The sequence below is a fragment of the Panthera pardus genome, unplaced genomic scaffold (genome assembly GCF_024362965.1).
Source record: "Panthera pardus isolate Hobbes unplaced genomic scaffold, ASM2436296v1 HiC_scaffold_14, whole genome shotgun sequence".
Lineage (NCBI taxonomy): Eukaryota > Metazoa > Chordata > Mammalia > Carnivora > Felidae > Panthera > Panthera pardus.
The window spans coordinates 3371668-3398253 of NW_026526699.1; the positions used below are offsets into that span (position 1 = coordinate 3371668).

At 52.1% G+C, this 26586-nt stretch overlaps 1 protein-coding gene across 1 annotated transcript in view; it reads right to left on the reverse strand.

The window, feature by feature from the left end:
• The window catches only part of TMEM132C (transmembrane protein 132C), a 308076-nt gene extending 300140 nt beyond the window's left edge, over positions 1–7936 (reverse strand). The window contains 1 exon segment of the mRNA XM_019433797.2: positions 7638–7936. Coding sequence (XP_019289342.2) covers positions 7638–7722 — 85 coding nt within the window. The 5' untranslated portion in view covers positions 7723–7936.
• Positions 7937–26586: the final 18650 nt, after the last annotated feature.

Genomic DNA, 26586 nt, shown 5'->3' on the forward strand with positions numbered 1-26586 from the left:
AGGTGTGCAGAGAAGGCTACGTGAGGAGGAAGGCAGAGGCTGGGGGGATCCAGGTGCAGGCGGGGAGCACCAGGGGTCAGCAAAGCGGACAGAACAAAGAAGGGTCCTCCCCCAGAGTCTTCGGAAAAGCACGGCCCCTCCGGCACCAGAGTTCAGATTTCAGGCTCTGCAACTGAGAAAGAATACGGTTCTGTCTGCCCAGAATACGGTACTGAGCTGCCCAGTTCGGCGTCACTTGTGACAGCAGCCTCAGGAGACTAACGCCCGGTGCTAAGGTCTCCCACTGGCTGTTCCCTCCACATTCTCAATAATCCTGCAGAGCAGGTGTTATTACTGCCACCCTCGTGAAACCGAGGCTGGATGGACAGGTGCTGATTTCGCATCCAGGGCCCATCCCACCGCCTTGCGTAACAGCTCCTCCTTTTTCGTCCGGGAGAAATACCCTTTTCCCTTGAATACGAAATGGTGAAAGCGGCCATCACAGGGTCTTCACCTTTTCTGCGCAGACAGGACCCTAGGCAACCAGTTCTCAATCCTGGATACACCGTGGAATCCCCAGAGCAGCTTCAGAAAACTAAGTACGACCAGCCCCGCCTTGATGCCCACCCCTCGTCCACCGCTACCAAAGATCCTCATTCAATCAGTGTGGGGTAGGGCCTGGGGATTAGCAGTTTTGAAAGCTTCCCAGGTGATGCTAAAGTTCGCCCAGGGTTCTAGACTTTCTTTCTCCCTAGATTCTAAAACGGGAGCACAGAGATAAAATGAATAAAATGATGGCAGCACCGTGAGGCAAGACATCAATTATAAGAAGGCAACTTCTGACCCCTTTACCTCCAGGATCATGCGCTCCAAATCCCTGTTTCTCGGGCGGCCCTGAGATGTCTCTGTGGCTGACACAGGCTTCTGACCAATGCATCTAGGAAATGACACAAAAAGGCTCAAACTTAAGCTTCTCCTTCTATGGGACTGAGCCTGCCTACCTGATCCATAAGTGATAGTTTTGCGTGTGGCTGACAACAGGAAGGGTGCTGAGGAAGAAAGAAAAGGCATTTTATGTAGAGAACGCATGGTCTCCTATATGGACCCTTTGAATTGCCTTAGCATTGCAGACATTTGCAATTGTGAACCAAACACGCCTAACATCACCGCTAAGAACATCCTTAATCAGTGGCAAAGGAACGTACACGCTGCAGAAGACAAGGAATCAGTCACTCTAGGAGAGTATCTAGAACCGCTGTCCTGGAAATTTTGCTAATTCAGACTTGGCTGTGTTGTATTTCACCTTTGTTCTCTCCTTAAAGGCAGTTAACTTCTAAATCCCTAAGGTGTTTAAACACTTTTGTGCAGCTCAGCACACAAGCAGGAGACAGAACAAAGTCCCGCAGAGAAAACTGTTTCAAGGGTACAAGAAGTACCCACTCAGAAACCAAGGCAAGCCAATGAAACATGATTTTTATCCTTCCTCAAAGTATACACAAATAATCTCTAACTGAAAATTCTCTTAGCGATTCCTAGGGTGTAAGATGTCTGCACTTGAAAAGGATTATACATAGAGGGAAAAAGTATTGGAGGTACACTGTTTTAAGTTTCTTACACAACATTTAAAGCAGCATAACACATGGTGAATGTAGGCTTTGATGAATTAAAGATGTATTTTGTAAACCTTACAGCAATGACTAAAATTTAAAGAGGTAGGAGTAGTGAGCCAATATGGACATAAATGGAATCATGAAACATATATCCAATACAAAACCATGCAGAAAAATAAGAAAAAAAGGTAAAGAACAGGGGGATTATAAAGAAAACAAAGAGCAAGGTGGTGGATTTCCATACAAACATATCAATAATCACATTAAATATAAATGGTCTAAACACAAAGATTAAAAGACACAGATTAACAGATGGAATGAACAGGCAAAACCCAACAAACGACATTAAATATAAAGACACAGGGGCACCTGGATGGCGCAGTCGGTTGAGTGTCTGACTTCGGGTCGGGTCATGATCTCATGGGTTGTGAGTTCAAGCCCTACCTTGGGTTTACTGCTGTCAGCGTGGAGCCCGCTTCAGATCCTCTGTTCCTTTCCCTCTCTGCCCCTTCCCCACTCACGTTCTCTCTCTCAAAAATGAATAGGGGCGCCTGGGTATCTCAGTCGGTTAAGCTTCCCACTCCGGCTCAGGTCATGATCTCACGGTCCGTGAGTTCGAGCCCCGTGTTGGGCTCTGTGCTGACAGCTCAGAGCCCGGAGCCTGCTTCGGATTCTATGTCTCCCTCTCTCTGACCCTCCCCCGTTCATGCTCTGTCTCACTCTGTCTCAAAAATAAAAAAACATTAAAAAAAAAAAAGAATAAACATTTATAAAAATAAATAAATAGATTAGTTAAAAAAAAAAAAGATTTTACAGGGGGCGCCTGGGTGGCTCAGTCAGTTAAGTGTCCAACTTTGGATCAGATCATGATCTTGACGTTTGTGGCTTCAAGTCCCACATCAGGCTCTATGCTGACAGCTCGGAGCCTGGAGACTGCTTCAGATTCTGTCTCCCTCTCTCTCTCTGCCCCTCCCCTGCTCACACTCTGTCTCTCTCTCTCTCAAGAATAAACATTAAAAAAATTAAAAAAAAAAAAAGATTTGACAAGCGCAAGCACTAATCAAAGGAAAGCTGAGGTGCCTATGTTAATAGCAGATGAAAGAGACCTCAAAACATTTTTCCAAGGATAAAGAAGGCTATCACATAATGAAAAAGAGGTCAATTCACCACAAAGACATAACAATACTAGGTGTGTATGGACCTAAAGCTGTGTTTCAAAATATACGAAGGAAAAGCTGACAGAACTTTAATGAAAAACAGACAGCTGCAAAACAGAGCTGGAGATCTCAACACTCCTCTGAGTAACTGACGGAAGAAAAAACTAAAGTCAGTAGGAATGGGAGGTGCCTGAACAACACGGTGAACATGTGAAGCGTCCCTGTGACCGTGGGCTAGGCGAATACTTCTTCAATGTGACCCCAAATTACCAAGAGTAAAATTAACACAGCAAACGTCATTAAAATTACACACCTTTGCTTTTCCAAAAACACAGACTGGCAGAAGGTCTCCGTAAACATGTATCGGATAAAGGACTCACAGCCATAATATATAAAGGATCCTCCAAGATCAGTAACAGGAAAAACAAGAACCAATAACATACATGGGCAGAGATCGGAAAGAGACATTTGACCGAAGAAAACAGAAAACAGCAAATGATCACAAAGAATGCTGAACACCATTAGTCATAAGGCTGACAACCAACACCTCAAAGAAACACCACTGCCCCCTCCTAAAACTATTAAAAATCAAAGAAAACAAAATGGCGAGCAGTAAGCAGTGATGGAGACAGAAATCAGCTGGGACTCCTATACCTTGCTGGTGCCAATGCAAAATGTCACTACGTACGAAAGGAGTTTGCAGTGTGATAAAGTTACACATCCACTAACCGTAACAGCCGGCAATCCCAGTTCCAGGTACGTACCCGAAGAGAATAAAAAACTACGTCTGCGTGAAAACTTGCTTGTGAGTATTTATAGTGACGCTTTGCATAATTACCAAAAGCTAGGGGTAATCCAAATGTCCCTCAACTAGGAAACAAACGAGTGTGACCCAGGTGTCCGACAGAATGTCATGTGCCATCCAGAAGGAACAACCCGTTGTACTGGATGTGGGTGAATATTTATTCAGTGCGCTGTACTAAGCAAAAGATTCGAAAGCTGCATCATCTCATGACCCCATTTTTACGGAATTATGAAAAAGGCAGACCTATAAGGACAGAAAAGGGACGAGCGGCTGCCAGGGGCTGTGGGGAGGCCACCCGGGGCACAGACGAATTTTGGGGAGTGATGGAAATATTCTGCACCATAACAGTGGTGGTGTTTTCCAGGAGTACACAGGTTTGTCGAAACATGTAACTGTACTCAAAAGGGTGACTTTTACTGTATGCAAATTATATCTTAATACATCTGACTTTTAAACAAAGTGGATTGCTATAAAAAAAAATTCTATCCATCAGACTTTCCATTTATTCCATTAATTCAGTAATACTCCCTTTCACTCCAATTAATATACCAAAGACTCGTTTTTATTAACCTTGCTTCTCATGACTATGGATGTATGAAATGTCTAATACATGCAGAGGCTTTGTTTTAACCTCTGCTCATGGAGGTGCTAACTACTAATATAATTGAGAGTTCTGAGTTCTCTGCCTGACGCTGGCCACTCTTGTGATTAAGCGAACAGTGAACAGTGAGACAAAGGAAGAAGAAAGAGCCCGAGGCCCAAGTGGCTGGGGGAGGGCACCAAGGAGGGGAAGCAGGTGAATGATCAGCCCACCCAGGAGGCACTCCTACGTCCAGCTTTGGCACAGTGGAGGCATATGGAAATGTGCACCCAAGGTTGAAGTTGTAAATCCTGCTTTAATCATGAATTCTCCCAATCTGGGGAGCCCACTCACTTTCTAAAAAACAACACCCGGGCACCCAGGGGGCTCAGTCGGTTAATCGTCAGACTTCGGCTCAGGTCGTGATCTCACGGTTCGTGAGTTCGAGCCCCAAGTCGGGCTCTGTGCTGACAGCTCGGAGCCTGGAGCCCGCTTCGGATTCTGTGTCTCCCTCTCTCTCTGCCCCTCCCCTGCTTGCGCTCTGTCTCAAAAATAAATAAAAACAAACAAACAAACATTTTAAGAACCTCGAAATCCCAAAAGGTCTGCTTGTTTGGTCTTAATTCACTTGGTGGCCAGTGTGGACCCAAAGCGAAGTGAGCCTCAGGGCACCTGGCTGGCTCAGACGGTAGGGCATGCGGGTTGTGAGTTCGAGCCCTACGGTGGGTGTAGAGAGGACTTAAAAATAAAATCTTTAGAAGAAGTAACTACATGCATCAATAAATTAAATAAAGTGAAGCGAGGCTAGTTGGGGTATTATCCTCCTTTATGTACTTGTACAGTTCATGCAAAATTACCAATGTGTGCAGTTATAGGGTCCAAACCCACACCCAGCCTGGGGGTGCTATACCGTAGGTGTGTGCGACCCTATGCCTCTGGCCAGCTAGCTCTTCAAAGGTCTCAGTATTTCTGAATCTTGAAGCACATCGGGCCCCACAGACTTCAGAACAGGCTGTGGTCTCGTGTGACCTTCCCCAGGGTCCTGTACGCGACCAACAAGCATGAGTACATTCTGGGGCAGCCTCTCAGCCCACCGAGGCCCCTCCCGCTGCCTCATCTGGGGTCAATTCCTCAACCTCTAACTGAAGGACACTTCCCCTCACCTACCCGAGTCTTACTTACATCTTAGGTCTTAAATCTTACGAAGACTCCCTTCTTTCGTCCTGGCTATTTATAGAACCTCCCAGGAACAAGGACTCTACTCTAAACCCTGAGACTTGCAGAGACTTAAATCCACAGTGGAAAATAAACGTACAATTGGTACTAAACATTGATCAGTGGTTTCAAGGATTCTAGAAATCAGCACTTAAATCCTCCGGCAGGAAGAGTCAGAGAAGGCTCCCCCCCGCCCCCCCCCCCCCAGCCAGCACAGATTTAAATGAGGGTGGGGACACTTTCCTCTCTAGAAGAAATCTCACTTTTTCTTTGGGGAGGCATCAGAAGGGAGCTGTCGTGATGCTTTCGGTCCTGGGAAACAATGAAAAACATTTGACAGGGGATGAGTTGCCGGCCGCAGGCCCCCGTACCGCAGCTGAAAACTGTCAAGCAGAAGGAAGCAAGGAAAGGAAAATCAAGGTGGTGCTAAGCCAGGGAGGGGCGGCTGTGGGTAGAGGTGGGAAATCTCCATCCCTGTAGTCTCCGTCCCCCCAACCCTTGCTGTGCAAATAGCATTTTGAAAATAAAACTCCCAGGCCCACTTTCCCACCAAATCTCTGCCCTTAGCTTCCTCTACATGGGCATTTGTAAGGGTACCTCTTCTAAATCACAGTTAGAATCCTCCAGATTGGAGGGGGGGGGGGGGGGGCGGAAAGAAGGGATTTAATTAGGAGAAGCCCACAACTTACTTTTACAAGGCACCTTCAGCACCCAGACTTCTGGCCTGATTACATCCTCTACGGAGGCGGGGAGTAAACCTGATCAGGGGCTCTCACCCCTTGGTCACTTTACAATGACCCCACCTTCCTCTACATCATCCGTCCAGCCGCTTTCCCATCCCAAAGTCGCCGGGAAGTATTTGGGGAAGGGATTTCTTTTTTAATGGCCACTTTACATGTTGGGAAACCGAATCCTACAAATGATAGGACCCAGAGCTATAACAGCAGAATTAAGGCGCCAGAGGCCGAATGTTTGCTCTTTCAGATAAAACAGAAAAGTATCCCCAGCCCTTGGCGCGCCAGCGCACACTGCCGTCTACCTGGGGCTCTGGGAGAAAGGAACACTGTTCGAGAAAACAACGACTCTGTCCAGGCGGTGCGCCTGGGAACCTGCAGCCTCAAGGCACGCAGATTTCTCTGGAATTTCGGTCGGTGCTTAAGCACTTTGGAAAAGCAAATGCTACTTTTTAACCTCAGTTGGCAACTTGTGTCTCCCGACGCCTTAGCGGCCCAGCCCGCAGAGCCTGGGCCGGGAGAGAGCCGGGATTCTCCTCGGGCTGCACTCGGCCGGGCCCGGGCCGCGGCGCCGCGCGAAGGCGCAGGGACGCCTGTGCCACCGCCGTGTCACCCTGAGACCCGGGTCTCCCGCCCCGCGCGCCGCCGGCGGCAGGGGAGCGCCCCTCTCCTCTTCCGCGCCCGGCCCGGCAGCCGGGACTCCGCACAGCGATGTGCGCGCCGCAGTCCCCGCCCGCCCGCGGCCCCGGCGCCGGAGCCCGGCCGGGAAGGGCGCTTCCGGGCCCGGGCCCCGCTCTCCGCGCCGCTCCCGCCGCTGGCCCCAGCGCACACGCCCACGACCGCCACGACAGTGGCAGCGGCACCCTCCGTGAGCCCTCTGCGCGCCCGGCACTCGCTCGCCGCAGCCTCCCCAGCCTTGGGCAGGGTCGTCGTCCCCATTGCCGAGATGAGGAGACTGAGGCGCGCGGCCTCCGGGGACCGCGCTGCCGGGAAGCCCAGGTCCCGGGCCGCCACCGCGCCCCCCACCTTGCCGCACGCCCCAGGCGCGCCGCCTCCAAGCCGGGCTCCCGCCGGGGCCCCCGCGAGCTGCGCGCGGAGAGCGCGCTTTCCTCCGGGGATAGAGGTCGCTTCTAGGGACCCCACGGCCGGGGCGCAAAGGACCAGGTCCGCCCTCCTGGACCTCCTGTCAGTGTGACCGACCGGGGGGCTGGGGGGGGGGGGGCAACGAGGCAGGCTCCCCGCTCCACAGTGTGACTGCTGGGGCTGGGTTAGGTCCGCACGGAATTCGGGCCTGGGGGCCACAGTGCCCCCCCAGCCACGCCCCCCTCACCCCTGGGAGGCACCCAGAACCCGGATAGAGCCGACCAGCGGAATTTGCCCAGACCCCACGCACGCGGCGCCCAACCGGGTCCTCCCGGCTCGGGAAGGGCCGCTGGGCGCCCGGCACAGGCGCTCCGGGTGGGACCAGAGCCCTCCCCAAGGTCCCGGCGACACCCCGCCTTCCGGCTCCCCCCGCCCCGGCTCACCGAGACCCGGGAACTTCCCGCCCCGCCTTACCTTTGCCCAGCAGCGCGCCGAGCACCAGGCTGAGCGCCCCGCACAGCGGCGCCACCGGCCCGGGGGCCGCGCCCTCGGAGCGCATCCTGCGTCCCGGCAGCTCAGGCCGCCCTCCGCCCGCCCGGGGCGCAGCGCCGGCCCGCCGTCCCCGCCGGCTGTCCCATGCCCGGGGGCGACCCCCGGCTGCGAGTCGGCCGGCCCGGCTGCGGATCCGGTGGTCGCGCCTGCCCCCGCCGTGGCGACGCGGCGGCTCCGGATCCCGCGGCAGCGCGCGCTCTGGCCGGGACAACTTTTCTCCAGCCGCCGCAGCCGCCGCCTGCCCCGCCCACCCCAGGGCCCGCCCACCCCCGGCCCCGCCCCCGGCCCCGCCCCGGGCCGGGGCCCAGCTCGCCCTGCGGGGAGGGGCGCGCGGGAGGGATCCCTGGTGGTGGGAGGAGACCCCGAGCGCGGAGAGCCGGGACTCGGGCCGCCCCCGGGGGTCCGCTCCGCCCGCGTGCGGCCGCCCGCCCCCCGCGCCCTGCGGTTCACGTCCCGGAGACTTCGGCGCAGGAACCCGCGCCTCAAGATGGAGCTGGACCCTTCCCCGCGCCGCCCTCCCGAGGCCGCGGCGGGGCGAGGGGTAGGCACTGCCTTGCACCTCGATTTCCGGTCATCCCTGGATTTTTTTTGTCTTGAGAGCTGGGGACATCTGGAATTGGAAGTCTCGTGCATTCGCTGCGGAAAGCTCTGGACAGATCATTCAGTGGGGAAAGCCACGGGCGGCACCGTGTAAGGGGGGACCCGGGTGCATAAGATACAGAGGCGTGTGCACATGTGTGTGCGTCTGTGTGCCGTATCTCTGGGAGGGGGGCTGGAACCCCGGGGTGGGAGGCTCATTTCCCACTGTGTATCCTTTCATGCTGATGCGCGTCGCCCGCACCCCAATGAGCTTTTTACTAACTCTTCGGAGGACGGGGGGGGGGGGGGGGGGACGCTCCCCTCTCCTTGCCAGACCTGATCCTGCAGTGGCTAGAGACCTGAGGTTCAGACGAGGAAGATGTGCACCCCCCCGCCACCACCCTACTCATGCAGCGCTGCTCTCCCTGCGCGCGGGCATCGCGGCCGCTTGCCTGGGCTTGCCCGTGCGGTTACTGGTTCTCGGGGACCGCGACGGGGGGCGGGGGGCGCTGAACGATCTGCAGGCGGGACCCCAACTCCATCTCGGGATGCATTAGGAGCCCAGAAGCTTCTCCGGGAGGCCCAGCCCTCCCCAGCCGCGCCTTGCGGTCCCCTGGGATCGGTGTCTGGGCTCAGCGGGCCTGCTCTCACCTGGGCTGGCTTACCCCAGCCTCGGAAAAGAAGCCTGACTGTGCCTGGCCACCAGAGCCTGGAATGAATTTCAAATAAGAGGAAAAGAAAAATATTTGATGGAACGAAGAGAAACGATCGTAGCAGCCGCAGACCCATTTCTCCTGACCGGGCTCAGTCACAGAGGAGCAGGTGCCTGGCTCGAGGAGAAACCAGGGGTGTCGGGGGGGCGAAGGCTTGGAGCGCACTCCCAGCTCGGGGCCCTTTCTTCTCCCAGCCAGCGTGGCTGGGACCCGGGACTGGCTTTTCAAGGGAAGAGCGCTCACCGTTTTTCTCAGCCCCTCCACATGCCTGTCGTGGGGAGATGGCTAGGCGGCAGGAAAAAGCAGCCAGGCCTGGGGAGGCCTGGGTGGCAGAGGCTTCATTTCTTAAGTGGATTATGCTGATAATTGCCCAATTCTCCAGTTCATTCCGCTAGTGTAGACAAACCTTGGGAAGCACTCATAAAGTAGACTCGGGCCCCTAAAATGGAAAACACATTTCCTTCTCATTTTTATTTGTTAGCCTAAAGTCACTGGAGAAGAAATATTTTTCATTTAAATGTTTCCAGCCTCGGTGAGAGAGACAACTTCTCTATTATTCCTGACTGAGGGGTTAGGATCCTCTCTCCCTCCTGTCTGATAATAGGAACAAAACACCCCAAATTATGCCCTCCACAGTCCCCTGCCCCTCTGCACTTCATCTGCCCTGTGACCTTCTAAACACCAAACAAACTTGCACACAAAACTGAACAAACAAAAAAGGAGGATGCGGTCAGGTTACCTTTTTTTTTTTCTTTCTTTTTAGGAAAATCCCCCCCCCCCCCAAATGGAGGTGAGAATTTAGACATTCAGGCTAACAGTTTCCTGTATTTATTTTGTTTAAGGCATGTATTATTTAACCCCCAAATCATTAATTCCTTAACTTCAATTGCTTCCAGATGCGTTTCTGAATTTCATAGCAAACACCAGAGACCACTAATCCCCTCAAAGGCTATTGCGAAACTCCCCGTGGGCTGCGGGCACATGGAGACAATTAACATGATTTATACGGCACAAGAGCTATTGGAAAGAGGAAACCTTCTGCCTCCACATGTGCCTGGGGTTCCTAAGTCAAAGAGTAACTTCAGATTTTATGCTGTTCGTGCTTACGTTCCAAATCTTTAGTATCATGTCAAACGAGGGATGCAATTCTTGAAGTTGGCTCAAGTGTTTCCCGTAAGGTCTGCCTCTAGATGGGGGACCTATAAGTATTATACATACACCAAGAACAAGGAAGGTAAGGGCTATGTGTTGGCCTCATGAGGCAGCTATGGTTGTCCTAATGTCAAGTCCTTACTACAGTACTTGGTATTAGAGAGAAGGAAGGGAGGGAGGGAGGAAGAGAGGGACAAAGGAAAGGAGAGGGGAGGAAGGGAAGAAGGCATGTATTTGTCACCCTGTGCTGACATTTTTCTTAATGTTTACAGCCATCATCTCATTTAAGCCCTAATGGGAGAACTACTGTCCTTTGGTCTTTTATTCACTCACTCAACAAATAGCTGTCTGTTGCTCACCATTTTTCAGGCCCAGATATGGGGTCCTAGCACTGAGCCAAACAGATGAAGGTCCCTACACTCATGGATCTTACAATGCAGGAGGCAGATTCTAAAGAAATATGAAAAGAAACCCATCCTATAAGACAGCAATTTCTGCAAGAAGGGCTTTTCGGGCTGAGAAACCCAAAGCACAAAGGCCAGGAGGTGGGAGAGCCAAGGGTCCCATTTTTCCTTCCGTGGCCTCTTGGAGGACACAGGCAGCAGAGGAAGCCTGGAGTTCACTAAGTCAGCTGAAGGCACACGGGGGTTGGAGGCTCACCCTGGGAGTTAGGGGCAGAGTCCTGCTGTGGAGACGGAGAGCAGTTAATGCCGCCTGCTTCAGATGGTGGCGAAGTTCCTACGGATGGATAGTTTGGGTGATGGGAAAGTAGCAAGAGCCCGTGGCTTTGGCCCAGGCCACTGAGTACCTAATACACCCGTTGGAGAGGTAGAAAACACAGGGGTAAGAGGTCATGGGGGCATGTTGGGACAGATGGGGCTACCGAGGCTCAGATGGGAGCTGGAGTCACATGCTCCTAGACGGCAGCGGTGGCATTCAATGATGAATGAGCGCTCCACCTGCCCCAGAAATGGCATGGCTGGTTTGCAGCCCCCAACTCTGAGTTAAAATTGGGCTTGACGTCGGTGAGAGCCATTAGCCTCGGCTTCTCTCTTCTGACAAACTCCAGGATCTCAACCTGGCTAAGGTGGAACAGGGTAGGGGACGTGGAGTGTAGAAACAGCCCATCCCTCCTCTCACCTCCATCTGTCTATGTACAGCTTCCCCGTCCCATGTCAGCCCCGTGGGGGAAGATGTCCGACCTGCTCTGTCCCGTGTTCCCAGCCCTGTGAGTGTGGGCACAGAGACGAACCCCTGTCCAGAGAGCAGCTATTGCAAAGCTGTAGATTACTATGAGGAAGCTCAGTTTCCCACATTTTATCTTCAGCTCACTTAGCCAATATTAGTAAGGATAATGGTAACAGTAATGGCGATAACGTTTGTTAGGTGCTTGCTAATTGCCAACGGATCCTGTTGACAACCTATGGATACGTACGTTTATGCTCCCATCTTACAGACCAGGAAGCTGATGTCAGAGTGGTTATTGGGCTCAGTCAGGGTCACCCAGCTAGGAAGTGGTCGACCCGGGTTTGAATCTAGGCCGTCTGTAATCATTCGCTACGCTGACCTGTGTTCGGGTGTGTGCTCACGTCTGCCCATTCTCTACACCGGCTGTCTCGGTAACCTGTGTTAAGTCTCCCTTGCTGGACCTTTCTATTTTGAACAAACACTAAAAAAGTATTCCTTTGTAACTTCCACCAGTGTGGCTGTGCTGCCCTGTTCTCTACCCACACTCAGCCTCTGTGGAGATTAATCTTCCCTGGAGGGAACACGGGCCCGCTACGTCAGCCAAGATGCAAAACGCAGGTGACTGTTGGCCTGTGAGGACAACTTCTAAGACGGATGCTCAAGTGTCCACACCGACCCTTATCCTGTGTCCCTCCTGCCACCTGCTGCCTTCCCAGACTCTCATCGTTGTGTTCAAGACCCGCGGAGATTTTCTACCCATCGCCTTTCAACTCAGGGTCCAAGGTCAGCAAATGGTCCTTGTGGTATAGGAACTGAGTAATGTTTGAGATTACGTTACAAACAGAAGTAATCACACGGACATTTCCTTAACTGATTTGTAGCATCATCATCATCATCATCATCATCATCATCATCTCTAACACTTCTAGATCTTTCATTTTGTGCTCAGCACTATTTTAAATACTTTGACAAATACTCTGACTCATTTAATCCTCACGATAATCTGATGACGTTACTATTGTCATTAGCCCCATCGAACAAAGAAATGGAGACACGCAGTTGAAGCAACTTGGTCAATGTCACAGAGCTAGTAGTTGGCAGACCTGGGATTCGAATCCAATCAGTCTGGCTAGAGAATCCCTGTCAACAATACCCAGACCTTACTGTGCTTATGCACTACCTTGGGAACTTGTTAGAACGTTGATTCTAATTCAGTAGGTCAGGATGGGGGGCTTACGCTCCGCATTTCCAACAAGCCCCCAGCTCACCTTGAGGCTCTGCATCAGGGGACCAGCTTTGGAGTACCAATTCCCCTAAATCATTACTCCATTGTGCTCCCTACGTAATTATCCAAAGTCATATTCTTCCAACTACTTTTTATCTGAAAATTTCACCAAAGTGAAACTCTTTCCTGTGTCTCAACACAAAGTAATCACAACCCCATTCAGTGTATCGCATCATTCCAGAAGAACCATGAGATTGGAGGGTCTGTTATGCCATCGGTTGAGGACAGATACTTCATACCGACCGCTCGCTAAACTCAACAGTCAAAGGGGATGGACACGGGGACTGGCTTTGGCCAAGGTGGCGGCTGCTCTGTCACCCAGGGCCCTGAACACATGAGCAGAGTTCCCTGCCAACCAGCAGTGGTCACGAAAACATTGAATGAGACGTGGATGTTTGCTGTTTTAAGCTGTTGACATTTGGGGGTGATTTGATAACTGTATCAAAACATAACCTGTCCTCCCTGAGACACCAGGCATTCAGATTCATGATTCAGTCGCTCAGCAACGCCCTTGCTCCTTTTGGATTATCAGGTCTTGCGGCAGGAGGAAAACACTTCCCATGCTGCTTCCTTCTTTGATCCTATAAATAATTGTTGCGTGACTACCACAGGTGGGCACTGGGCTAGGAATCTGTCCTCAGGTAACATGCAAACAGAGGTCTTGAGTGAGCATCAGAAAAGAGGCACAAATTCAATGTGAGAAGAGCCCAGAGAAGGCCAGAATGGTTTCACTGCCTCCCTATACTCCATTTGCACGGACCTTCTGTTGCCTCTGCTCTGCTCATGCTCTCTTCAGAGACTTTACACTTGCTGTTTTTCCTCCCCGAGGGCCCCTTAATAATTTCCCTCTCTTTTTAAATGTCCCCCCTCGGCGAGGTCTTTCTCCCCCTGGTCACTCTCCCAGAACCCAAGAAGGAGCAGAACACGTCCTTCATGGGACGCATTCTAAGTCATGGCTTCGAGGAAGTGATGCTCCATCGCTGGCTTCAGGGATGATGCGAGAGCCCGGCCGGCCGGCTTAGTCGGTGCAGCGTGTAATTCTTGATCCCGGGGTGGTGAGTTCGAGCCCCTCGTTGGGTGTAGAGATTACTTAAAAATAAAATCTTAAGAAACAAGAGTGGAGCTGGGCAAGACAGGAGGGTAGAGTCTTCGTGGAAGGAAGAACAAGACAGAACGTAGGCTAGCCCGCGGGCAAGGCGCAGAAAATGTCACTTCTCTGACAGCCAGAAGAAAGAAATTAAAGCAACTCCAGTACCACTGGCACTTAGCTGTGGTGGGTTCAGCCGTTCTGTTGATTTCATCCTGTCCCCGCTAAGTCTTTGGTCTTGTGTTCTCGATTCCATAGTCATCACTTGGTAGGAACTAAACTTTGAATCGTTAATAGGGAATCATTCAACTCAAAGTCATCCAACCACGGTGAGATGCCACCCAGTCTGTAAGCTGTGATATTCATCTCCCTTTTAAAGCCCCTCTTGGCCTCCCGCGATCAGCATCCTAAGCTGTGGCATCGCTAATGAGTCACCAACTGCCCTTCTTCTCAGGTTCACACAATCCAGGTAACTACAGAAGCTTTGCAGCCGGACCCACGGCACTGTTCTCGACTCCCCTTAAAACTCTCGGATGGCCCGTTAAAAAAAAAAAAAAAACAGATTGAGCTTCGAATGGAAAACTGCCAGAATTGTGTTGTTTTGACAGTTGGAACAATGCAGTGCCAATTGTGTTAATTTATGTGACGAATAGATCTGCTCCCTACCCCAGGCGCTGGCAGCAAGTGGTTATAGAGTCAACAGTGCCCCCTGGTGGCGCTCACTGGCATTTGCTGCTGGCAGAGAGAAAAACAAGCTCAGATTTCTGGGTCTGAGCCAAGTGGCAGACAGATCTTTAGCATCATTCAATTCGGCAGCGTTTTATGCAAACCGATGTCTTTCTTCTCGAGAGAGGCCGTATCGGTCACAATGGCTGCTCTGCCTGTGACTTGTGAGTAACAGGTGTGATGTGTCCTGGCCGGTCTTCTGTAGGATTTCAGTACATGGTGTTCCCTGTAAAGCAGTTGCCTTCATGGAGCGTAAGAGACCGGCATGGAGAGTCTCCTTGGAGCTCTCTCGGGGAGCTTAAGAGATTAAAGGCTGGGCCGACCAGGAGCAAGGCTGGAGGGAGGAAGGGGTGGGGCTGTCTCCCTACCTGATCGCTGCCCCAGGCATCACGCATAAATCACGTAGGTGGCCCTTGTATTTGCTGATGGAGCTCCGAGGATCCATCAAGGTTCGATGGGGGGAGCTGAGCCACTCTGAAAAGGGAACTTATTTCAGGAATGAGACCTTATATCATTGCGGGAGAAGCTAGAGACGCCAAATTCCAGAAGGGGGAGTGGGAGGATAAGCAGAAGTCACTAACCAGTTCTCTGAAGCCCCGAGCTCAGCTGTCAGCCTACTTCAAGTGAGCAGCTTGCATCTTGCAGAGGAAGGGGAGAGGCAGGAGTCCAGCCTCCAGAGCAGGGCGATGCGGGGGGAGCTCTTCGGGGGGCGCTACGGGGGAGTTCAGCTTCTGCTGTGCTTGAGTAAATGCCTACTCCTGAGTCTGTCCCCAGAATCTGCTAACGACTCAGGATTCTGAAGAAAACCCACAACTAAAAGAGAAGTATGAACAAACGAGCAAAACAGACTTCCTGAGGGCTCTGAAGAGTGAAAGGGGGGCAGGGAGGCAGGGAGGCAAGGCAGGCAGATTCCAGAAGGGAGCTGACCCTCGGAAGAAGAAAAAAGGCATGGAGAAAACAGCCTGTTTCTGTGGCTTCCCCCGCCCCCCACCCCAGGACAGGTCACCGTCCTTGCCACTCAAGATAACAGACGTACCTGTAGAAACCCACTCTTTGTAGTCTGACGAACAGAGCACAGAGTTGGGAACAATCACAGTCACTGGAAAGTAGACAGGACGAGCCTAGCAACAGGCAGGGCCAGAAGGGAAGATCCCAAATTCTGTGTATAAACTCTGCCCACAATTTTGGGAGACGCGTGGACCCCGTATGCATGGAGGAAAAAAGAACTGCACTTATCTGAGCTGCAGCCCAAGAGACGGCATTTTAATCTGACCGAGTTGATGGCCAAAGTGAAAAAGTCGACACTTTTCTGAGGAATATAACAGAATCCAGAGTCTCCACAGAAGTCAAAAGTCCCGCAGCATAACAATTACCATGCACACACAATAATCCATAATTATTTGAAACTCAAAAGGCAGGACAATGTGGAAACAGCGCCTAAAACCCCTCCTTTGGGCATCCCATGATTTTTCTTAGTGCTCATTCCTGCATCAGACAAGTGAGTTGAAAGTATCTAGAATAGTTCCTGTGTCTTGCTCGTTCCTCAGCTGAACAAGGAGTAAAGTGGCTGGTTACTTAGCACCAGGGAAGCTAGTAAGTATTCGGCATTCTTATAACTAAGAGAAAGTGATCGTAGGGTCCAGAGGAAAAACTATGGGGTGCATACTTTCAAACAGAGGGATAATATTTTTTAATTTTTTAAAAATATTTATTTATTTTGGGGGGAGGGTAGGGGCAGAGAGAGAGAGATAGAGATAAAATCTGAAGCAGGCTCCAGGCTCTGAGCTGTCAGCACAGAGCCTGAGGTGGGGCTTGAACTCACAAACCATGAGATCATGACCTGAGCCGAAGCCAGATGCTCAACTGACTGAGCCACCCAGGCGCCCTGATACTATATGTTGTGAATGCCCATAGTGGCAAGTGAACTTCAGTTAAAATCCTGCCTTTTCCATCTCTTAACTGTGAAGCGTTTTTCTTCTTTCCTTCTTTCCATCTTTCCTCCTTCCCATCTCTGCCAAAGGTGAGTACCAGGTGTTCTGTCAGAAATGCAGATTTCATGCTCAGCAAAATAGAAATAATCCATTTCATGGAGCCCTAGGTCAGTGACTTCACTGCTCAACCTCATTTTTAAAAATTGCTAAAATAAGGGGCACCTGGGTGGCTCAGTCGGTTAAGCATCCGACTTCGGTTCAGGTCACGATCTCACAGTTCCTGGGTTCGAGCCCCGCGTCGGGCTCTGTGCTGACAGCTCGGAGCCTGGAGCCTGCTTCGGATTCTGTGTCTCCCTCTCTCTCTGCCCCTCCCCCACTCACTCTGTCTCTCTCTCTCCCTCAAAATAAATGAACATTTAAAACTTTTTTCGAAAATTGCTAAAATAAGGATAACCGCACTTACCTTTCAAGTTGATTTTAGTAATGAGAACTCTTTGCAAATACCTGAAAGCAGAAAGAAACATTTATCTGCAAATGGGGAGTTCAGGGATGCAGGCAGCTTCAGGTATGGCTGAATCCAGGGTCAATGAAAGAGCCATGTATCTGATTTATCTCTCTCTACTTTGTTTCTTTTTGTATATTAGGCTCACTTCTCCTCCAAATTACTTAGTCTCCCAGAGTCACAATTTGCTCATCCATGATATAGAATATTAATAATGCTGTCACCACAGTTTGGCAGTATAGATTATATGACACTGTAGGTGTGAACCATGAAACACAGTGACCAGCACATAGTCAATGATCAAAACCTCAACACTGGTAGTAGTGGACTTGTTATTCTATCCCAATACAGGTATGGATGTCAAGGTAAAGCATGTGTCTATTGCCTCAACAATAAACATCCGTGTGGCTCTTTTAGTGGTCCGGTGGAACTTAGAAGCTGCTAACGGTACAAGAGGAAAGAGCATTAATTTAAATCTGAGCATGAGAAGGTCACCGTAGAGCAGCTGAATGGCCCAGAGAAGGTGGGTTGACCTACCTCGACTGTTCCCATTGTACCTGGATAGGGAAACCGAGAGATGCTTCCAGAAGTCTTGGTGTGGGCACAGCAACTGGTCAGAAAAAGATGATCAGCCCCTAAATGAAGAGAGGGAAACAGGACTGCCAGGAGGCCTCCAGTGAGGCTGACCCCACAGAAGACAGCACAGAGGCTCCTCAACTCTGTCCCCCCAGTCAAGGTGGGGCCTAGAAGCTGTGCTCACTCCCAGTACTATGTGGTGGTCTCTGTGCCCTTGAACCAAGCGTCCTCAGATAAGGGGGCCACATAGAGTGGCAATCCCGGGGCTTACAGGTGCACGGCTCGCCAGCTCGGCCCCTGGAAGAGAAGCACATTCTCTTGCCTAGTAACGGAACTCCAAGGCCCGGGGCTGCACCTCATTGGTTGCGGCTGTGAGCACCTGTTCATTCTCATCCAATCACTGCGGTCCATCGGGAGCTGAGCCCTGATTGGCCAGGTCTAGGCCACGCCCCTGCCCCTGAGACTGGGAAATTAGCTCAGTCCCGCATAAACCACGCCCAGTGAGAAGGAAGGATGTGCGTTAGCCCAAAGGAAACGGGGGTGCTGTTAACAGAAGGAAAATGAATGCCGGGTGCGCAAAATCGTCATCCAAAAGTGTCCTCCCGGGAGCGTGCCAGTGGTGCCAATATTTTCCCCCCAATTAAATACATTTTAAATATTCAGCAAATTATACATGACGATCCGTTGCTGTTATAATTTCACATGAGAAGGACTGTTCTAAGTTCTAAAAGGATGCGAAGGACAGAACGGCAGGAGAAGGCACAGGCGCGCCGAGCCAGGCAGGGCAGGGGGCAGCGTCATGCAGACCTGGCTGTCGCCCCACTCCGGATTTCGGCCTCGCATCTCCTGCTCCGGTGGGCGTTCTCTCATGGGCTCCGGGTGGAGATGGGAGTGTGCACAGCACTGCCTTTTAACAGGCTGCCTCTCCACGGTCGGCACCCGGGAGACCTGCGGGCGCCTTCTTTCGTCTAGCGGCGTGCGGTGATATTTATTACGGCGCCACGGTGAGAATTCCCCGTTAATAAATCGGGCAGCCTCCTGTGACTCTCAGGACACGATGAAGGCAGTCACTCATGCATTCCTTTATTGCAAAAATGGTTATTAATCACTTCTCCTTCTGCGTTTGTCAGGACACTTGGCTGAAGTTGGCAGACACCCACAAAAACGGGGAAAAAATTATCCTGCGTTACCAGCCTTAGGAAGAGCAGCCGGGGGCTGGTCTTAGCCTCTGCTAGAACATGGCATACATTCCTCCGCCCTCCCTCTCCAGTCCCCCATTCTCCCCTCCCCCCCCCCTTGACACACCAGGCCTGGCCCTCTCTGCTTTCAAGTGGGGGCACTGGGAAATTGTGGGGTGAGTTTGCTTGTCGCTGGGGCGACAAGGGCCGGAGGCATTGCTGTACCAAACTCAGTGGGCAGGGCACCACGCGCGGTGTGCACAAACGCCCCCACGTTGAAAAGGTCCTGCTGAATCCCACCGTGTCCTGGTCGAGAGGCACAATCGTCCCGGAAGGGGTCGCCAGGTACCCGAACGAGTGCCTCCCCTCCCTCCTTTTGAGAGCCCCACTGAAATACTCATCGATAGGTGCAGAATCGCCTAAGCGAGGCTTCATTTTGCTCTGCAAATAAAATGTCTTTGAAAGCAATAAATCTTTAGCCCCTCGATATGAGATGGTTTATTAGGCCTCACACGGAGAAGCACATGGTGGTGGTGCTTCACATTAATAGGACTTCTTAGCCTTATGGAAAGAAAGAGACAGTAGAGCTTTAAAGAAAATAAAAGTGTCCTATCCCAGCTTGCACCAGCCCCAGACGCTGTGACGGAGACCAGGGCGGGGGGGGGGGGGGGGGGGGGGTGACATGGCCACCAATGCCCAGGAGGCCGTGTCTCTGTTCCCTTCTTTTGGGGTCCCAAGCTTCCCAGGATGGGCTTTGCCTCTGCTGTAAACCTTCCCCAGCAATTACCCACTCCCTACGCATTTCAGTTAAAAAAAAAAAAAACAAAAGCAGGAAAAGGAATTGTCGTCTTCTTGCTCCTGAAATTGTTCACTTAACTTTCTATTTTTTTTAAAAATTTATTTATTTAAATTCAAATTAGTTAACATGCTGGTTTACATTTCAAATGTGCCTGCAGAGTCACTCAAAAGGCAAGTGCACCTGCTGGTCAGATTCCCCCAGCCGCCCCAGCCCGCAGGGGCTCCCGCAGTCCCCCAGGGGGCCGGCCATCACTGGCAGGCCAGTTGACGTCATGGAAAAGTACACGGAGCAAATCACAGCACTTGGAATGAACTGGGGCATCTTGTGAAACTTTTTCAAAAGAAAAGCCTTTTTTTATTTCCTTACAACTATAAATGTTTGCCCGACATTAGGATAAACTGTGCAGTCTTTGGGTAAAAATATGCTGTCTTTAAAGGGTGGGAAAGGGGCGCCTGGGTGGCTCAGTCGGTTGAGTGTCCAACTTAGGCTCAGGTCATGATCTCACAGTCTGTGAGTTCGAGCCCCGTGTCGGGCTCTGTGCTGACAGCTCAGAGCCTGGAGTCTGCTTTGGATTCTGTGTCTCCCTCTCTCTCTTCCCCTCCCTCGCTCGCACTCTGTCTCTCTCTCTCTGTCTCAAAAGTAAATAAACATTAAAAAAAATAATAAAAAATAAAGGGTGGGAAAGCCACTGGCCCCCGGAGATCATTGCATGACCTGTGTCCTCGATGCAGGTGGGTCCTTTTAACCTTTCCTCGTGTGCTTGTCTTACACACTTTATTTGATGTGGCTCAGAGACTGTCTGCGTTGGCTTTTTCCCCCTTTTCTATTAAAAACCAAATCCCGGGTCCTCGACTGCGTGACTAGGATGCAGGGTAGGCAAAGGTTAGGATAGGATCTCATGACTCAGGCGACCTACCCCACACCCCCACGATCCCCTCACACATCACACTTCCAGTGCTCTTTTGCGTGAGGATCCCGGGTGACCCTTCTTCCCACGAGCACAGCGGTGATGGAGGTGACATCTTGAACGTGTCATCATGATGGAGCTGGCCCGAGGACAAAGCTGGCATCCTGGATGGCAGAGTCCAAACAGGGCGAGATGTCACGTTCATAAATGAACCCATCCTGGCTCGGATGCCCTGCTATTAACGAGATAATAAATCCCAGTGTCACGTAAGTCATGTCAGGTGGGGTTTCCAAGGCTGTATACGGCCCAGGGAAGGATGCAGGAACTTTACCTTGCTCTGCTGCAAGCAGGCAGTGACCTTGCAGCTTGCATCTGTGAGTGAGACAATCTCACAGGCCTTGTGGCCTCTGAAGTTTAATTTCTTGTGCTTTGGTTTATTTGGGCCTACAGGATTAGAGAAGTAGGTGTTCCCAGCAGCAAAGCTGACATGGCCATGACGTGCATGGAGGAAAAGGGAAAGGGTCCAGCCCTTGTATGCTCTGGACCATTCAAATTTTTTTAAGGTTATCTCTGAGACAGAGAGAGACAGAGCACCAGCATGGGAGGGGCAGAAAGAGAGGGAGACACAGAATCCGAAGCAGACTCCAGGCTCTGAGCTGTCAGCACAGAGCCCGACGCGGGGTTTGAACTCATGAATCTGTGAGATCATGACCTGAACCGTGAGATTGTGACCCGAGCCGTAGTCTGAAACTTAACCCACTGAGCCAGCCAGGCACCCATACTCTGGGCCACTTCAACAGTCTCACCTCATCCTGCATGGCAGTCCTGCCCAATGTGATTAGCTGTCCCAGTTGACAGTTGACACAACGAAGGCCCAGAGAGGGTTAGTCACTTGCCCAAGATCACACAGCTGGACCTTGACTGCCCATATCCCAGGGTTACCAAAGTTGGGTTCTTGGGCCCACAATGATAGAAACCAGGCCAGACCCCCAAAAAAGGCACAGACAAGGCTTTATTGGGGCCAAGGCTCGAGCTCAAGGGGGACACGGCACTAACACAGTAGTTAGGCTGGGCTCCGTGTAGGGAAACTGGTCACGCGGTCCCACTCGGTCCAATATGCTAATGAGAGGGGGGGAAAGTGCCTCTTCCTGATTGGTCAGAAGGGCCTCGTCCTGATTGGCTGATACCTGCAGGTGCCCTGCGTTAAGTGCAGCTGGGGTGGGGGCCCATCCTGGCCCCTGGCTCTGTTCCCTAAGGGTCGTGGTTTAACAGCCAGCACCACGTTCCCCAGGTGCGCAATGTTTTCCACTTGGGGCTTGTTCCCATGGTCCCTAAAGGTCTCACCAGTGCCTGCGACTTTGCTATTTCCCCCTCTCAGGGCGGAGGAAGAGGAATCGTCCTCTCTCAGGCCTCCGTGGGCGAAAGTCTTACACACCGCAGACATTTTCAGCTTTAATCAGAGTCGCGCTGTTTTCCCGCATCTGGACACCACCATAAACGCAAGATGTCTGGCACGAACAGAGAATTAAGCCTGCAGAGTTCTTCAACATCTGGCCAGGCCCCTGACGGCCGTGCCAAGCTCCGATCCTGCAGCAAGCCGGCTGGGTCACTGCGCCCACAGTCGGCCACCAGAGAAGCAAAGAGCAGTCAGCCCGCCCAGCATCCACCGGTTTCTTTCTCAGAAATTTGCCTCGGTCTCATAATCTCTTGCCAGCCCTGGATTCAATCGGGTCGTTCAGCCGTCCCGCCCCTGTTGCCAGACCACACGATTCATAAGCCAGAGCTCTGCGACTCATGGCTCCGCTCATTTGATCAGGTGAATGAGAGGTATTTTATGGGTGTTTTTGGAAGAAGGCTTCATTGCTTTTTGTCTTCTCATAATTAGAAAGGGTCCTTTCCTGGGAACACTCGACAAGTTACAGGTGTAGGCTTAACCTGCCTGGATCTTAGACTCGATCTCAGTTGATTCGCTCAGTTCCCATTAATGATGGCCGAGACACCTCGCCACAAATCTAGACCAGGGCGCGTGGAAATCACCATGGTCCTCCAAAGACGGCCGATCATGTACTCGGCTTCAGGGGCTTGTCTTGGGGCTGCAGGGCAGTTGGTAGCTTCCGTTCTCATAGGTAAAGGAGAGTAACTCGAAGACTCCAGCCCCTTAGAAGCCATTTCCCCCCGACACTGCGGGGCAGGGCAGGTCTTCAGAAGCGTAAGGTCACAGGCTCGATCAAGACCAAATATACCTATTTTATCATACAAACGAGCGCGAAGGTGGAAGTGCTTACTCCGATGGAAAGAGCAGGTCTTTTTCTGGAGCCAACATGCCGAGGCTGCTCTCTGAGATAGAAATCGGACGGAGCTCCCTTTTACCCAGAGAGCTCAGGAGCGTAAGAGAATTACATTACCTGTCTGACCTCGTTAGGCCCCGTGCTAGCGTACGGATAGAACAACATGATGCAACTTGCTCTGTGAGGTGCCGCTCTGAATGCGGATGTGCAGAGGGAGGGCAGAGGAGGGGGGCAGAGCCTGGGTCTGTCCCACGGGCTGGACTGCAGCTCCAGCAGCTGGAGAAGGAGGGTCTGCTCTCTCCCCCAGGCCATGTGCTGCATACCGAGAACACCGGAGCCCAGGAGGAAGAAGAAGTGGGTCTGGACGTCGCTGTCTCCATCTACTCCATCCCTGCTCGAGAAAACGTGTGTGAGCTGGGGGTGGCTTAGGTCACCGGTGGAAAGCAGAAAGGGCGAGGCGTGGACAGGCCTGTGTTTGGGAGGATTAACCTAACACTTAGCGAATGGTAGCTCCCGCGGATGAGTTTATTTGAAGTGTTTTATAAGGAGTAAAGATTCCAGACTGTGCAGTCGCTCGATTTTGTCTCAGCGAGCAGGTTCTATCTTTCTGCCACCGTCATTCGCACTTGGCTGCCTCATGGTCGCAAAATGGCTGCTGTACCTCTCGGTATTATGTTAGTGTTCCAGGTGGGAGGAAGGAGGGAGGGGGGGAAAAAGGCAGAAGGCCTTCTTCGTCTGTGATAGACAGTATTCTGAGATGGTACCCCAAGGTTTCCTGCCCTAATCCCAGATAATGTCACCATAGTATCTGCCTGGGATTATATTTACAAAGTAAATGGAATTCTGTAGAAGTAAGCAAGGTTACTAGTCGGTTGACTTTGGATTAATCAAACAGAGGTTATCATTTAATCGAATGTGGGCCATCTCTAGGGGCTGAGACAAGTGGCTTGATTTCAGCCTTGTGGGGCTCTCGGTACGGAGCCCCGTGGAGCCCACTTGTGACCTCCGGAGCCAGGAGCGGGCGTGGTGTTGTTTTAAGCTGAGGTGTTGGTGGTATTTGCCGTGGCTGCGGTAGAAAATATACCTTCCTGTGAGGTGTGGAGTTTCACCTGGGGAGGGAGGCCCTCCGAGCAGACTCTGGGGCACGGGCCCACCGGTGAATACCTTCAGGGGAAGCTCAGAAGGCTTCCTTTATTAGACCATGCACAGCGGGGAGCAGGAGGGGCGAGGCCTTCCCCAAACCCATGGCCTGGCCTGCGGAGGACCGGTTCTCCCTGCTCCACCTTGCAGGCCCGGCTTCTGAGAGGGTGTGGGAGGGAGGGGGGCTCCGAGCAGACCCAGGTGAGAGAGAAAGGAAGAAGAATTTGCCCCGTCCGCCACCTTCCCCTGGGCGAATGTTCACCCCACGGGGCGAAGCCTCGCGCTTCTGGGTGTGCACGCGTGGGTGCCGAGCATCCTCACTCCCGATCCCACGCCTCGTGGCTCGTGAAAACGAGCTTGTGACCAGGTGACGCGGCCAAAGGAGGTTAGGTCGGGCTCCACCCATGAGGAGTCCGGCAGAGCTGACCCTGAGCTGGGCTGAGACAGAAAATTCCAGACGTCTGCTGATGGGGTGGCTTCTTTGTCCCCAGGGACTGGACAAGAGCAAGGCTTGGGGGAGGAGAGAGGGGCGGGAGTTGACAGAGGGCGGGCGGAAAGGGAAAAAGGAAGCATCTGGGCAGGAGGCCAGTAGAGGGGAGGGGAGGAGAGGCCCTGACTCAGGGGCAGCACAGCACAGACTAGTGCTCGGTTGTGCCTGAGTGGGGACCCCCTCCCTGGAGCTCTGCCACCTGTAGATGTCCCCCAACCCAGCCTGACCAACGCCGGGAACAGAGGTGCAGGGATCGGGCAATGTTGGGGGCGTGTTGGGGGTGTACCAAGAACACATCACCCTCTGACCAAGGTGGACATTCTAGCGGAGCCTGGACGGGGTGGCCACATGTACAGGTACTTTGCGGGGAGATTTCGCCTGCCCGGAACAATGGCGATGTCAGTTACCAGGGCTGTTTTCACCGGGTGGTTTTGAAGAAAGAGAAAAGTCAACGTTCACAGAAAAGTTACAAGTGCTGTTCAAACAGATCTCCAGTAAGGTCACACTTTGCGGAACCGCTTTGACCGTGGTGGAGGAAAGGAGGCCACAGGACATGACCCCGGCTGACCCTTGGCCGACCCCGGGGCTGTGGGAGGCCCCTCCGGCTCCTGTCCCGGGGATGGGGCTCTGCCTGCCGTTCCACGGTGGGAGCGGGCTTCCAGGCGGCCGCCCTGAGAGGCGTGTGGCGCTGAGACCCTGTGAACTCTGCGGTGCCGCCCGCTGAGGCCTCCCCGTGAACCCCAGGATGCAGGCGGGCGGGGGAGGGGGGCAGACAGCGCTCCGCCCAAGAAGAGCCTGGAGTCAGGTTCTCTTGCTTGTTTGTTGCACCTGCCGCCTGGGGCTCTGCTCCTTCCGGCCTCTCTCCCGCCCTCCAAGCTGGGCTGGTTTCAGATTTCACCTGGAGGCTCCTGAGGTTTTGAACCCACACCTAGGGGGTGTTTGGGAGGTCAAGCGGACCTGATGAACATAAAAAAAAAAAAAAAAAAAAAAAGTCTCCTAATTAAAAACAACCATTGATTCACCTTAAAATAGGTTATTTCCTCAGATACACCAAAGAGCTGTCTTACATTGTGAGGAGTTTGATCGCGAACTCTCTGCTTATACAATGGACAAAGATCCTAAGTTTATTCCGGCAGGCTGGGGAAGGAGTTTTGACTGGATGAGAATTTTAATTACTGACAAGTTCAAAACTTGCCTTTTTTAGGAGCGAACAGCTATCAGGTGTGGTGTTGCCGGGAATCCAGAAGGTAGGAAATAATGCTGGGAATTCAGGCAAGTGGGGGAACTTTCCCGAGACCGATCAGAACCTCAAACACAACCGAAATCAAGCGATTAACTTCCCAGCCTGCCTGAGACCCTTTACACCAAGAAGTGAAAAGTTAACACTCAGCGAAGCCGATTTATTTGGCAAATCCTGAATGCTGGGGATGGTGTTGCAGGGGTTAAACTGTGTTCCCTCGTCCCGTGGTGCTAGGACCTCGGTTATCTACTTGAATATAAGTCCCTGGAAGGCAGGGAACATGCCTGTCTTGTTCACTGTTGTATTTCTAGTGCTTTTTTCTTTTTTTAATTAACGTTTATTTATTTTTGAGAGAGAGAGACAGAGCATGAGCGGGGAAGGCTGGCTCCAGGCTCTGAGCTGTCAGCACAGAGCCCGACATGGGGCTCGAACTCACAGACCCGCGAGATGGTGACCTGAGCCGAAGTCGGACGCTCAACCGACTGAGCCCCCCAGACCCCCGTTGTATTCCTACTACTTAGCCATACTTGGCCAGACTTGGACGTGCTGCAAGGATTTGTAAGTAAGATGCGAATTACAGCAGAGCCCGTTTCCGAGACTGCGAACTCGAACTCGGGTCTAGAGAGGGTCCCACTGTGTTGAGCCAGACAGAGCGGGTGTCAGACAGTCCTGAGAGGTACAGACTGTGGCAAATTGTCTTTAACGGCCTGGGTTGAAAGGCAGCCTCTTATCCAACGCTGGCTCGTTGTTGGCGGGCGGGAATGAGGCCCAGCAGAAGAGCCCGAGTTTTATAAAACTGACCGAGGTTTCGGGAAATTGTCCTGATGCATGAGTGTTGGCCACAAATTTTATTTTTGTCAAGTGTGAACTCCATTAAAATAAAAAAGCAGAGGTGCGGCCCGAGTCTTTCTGGCTCCTACCTTGTGATTTTTGTTCTAAAGACACACACAAAACCCGCTGGGAAATCTCTGCATCAAAACACGCACAGAAAACTCGAGGTAGCAAACCCTGACAGTCGTTGGCACCACAGCAGACAAACCTGTGGATTCTTAGAAACACTGGAGCTGCACTTAAACCACGCGTGGCAAAC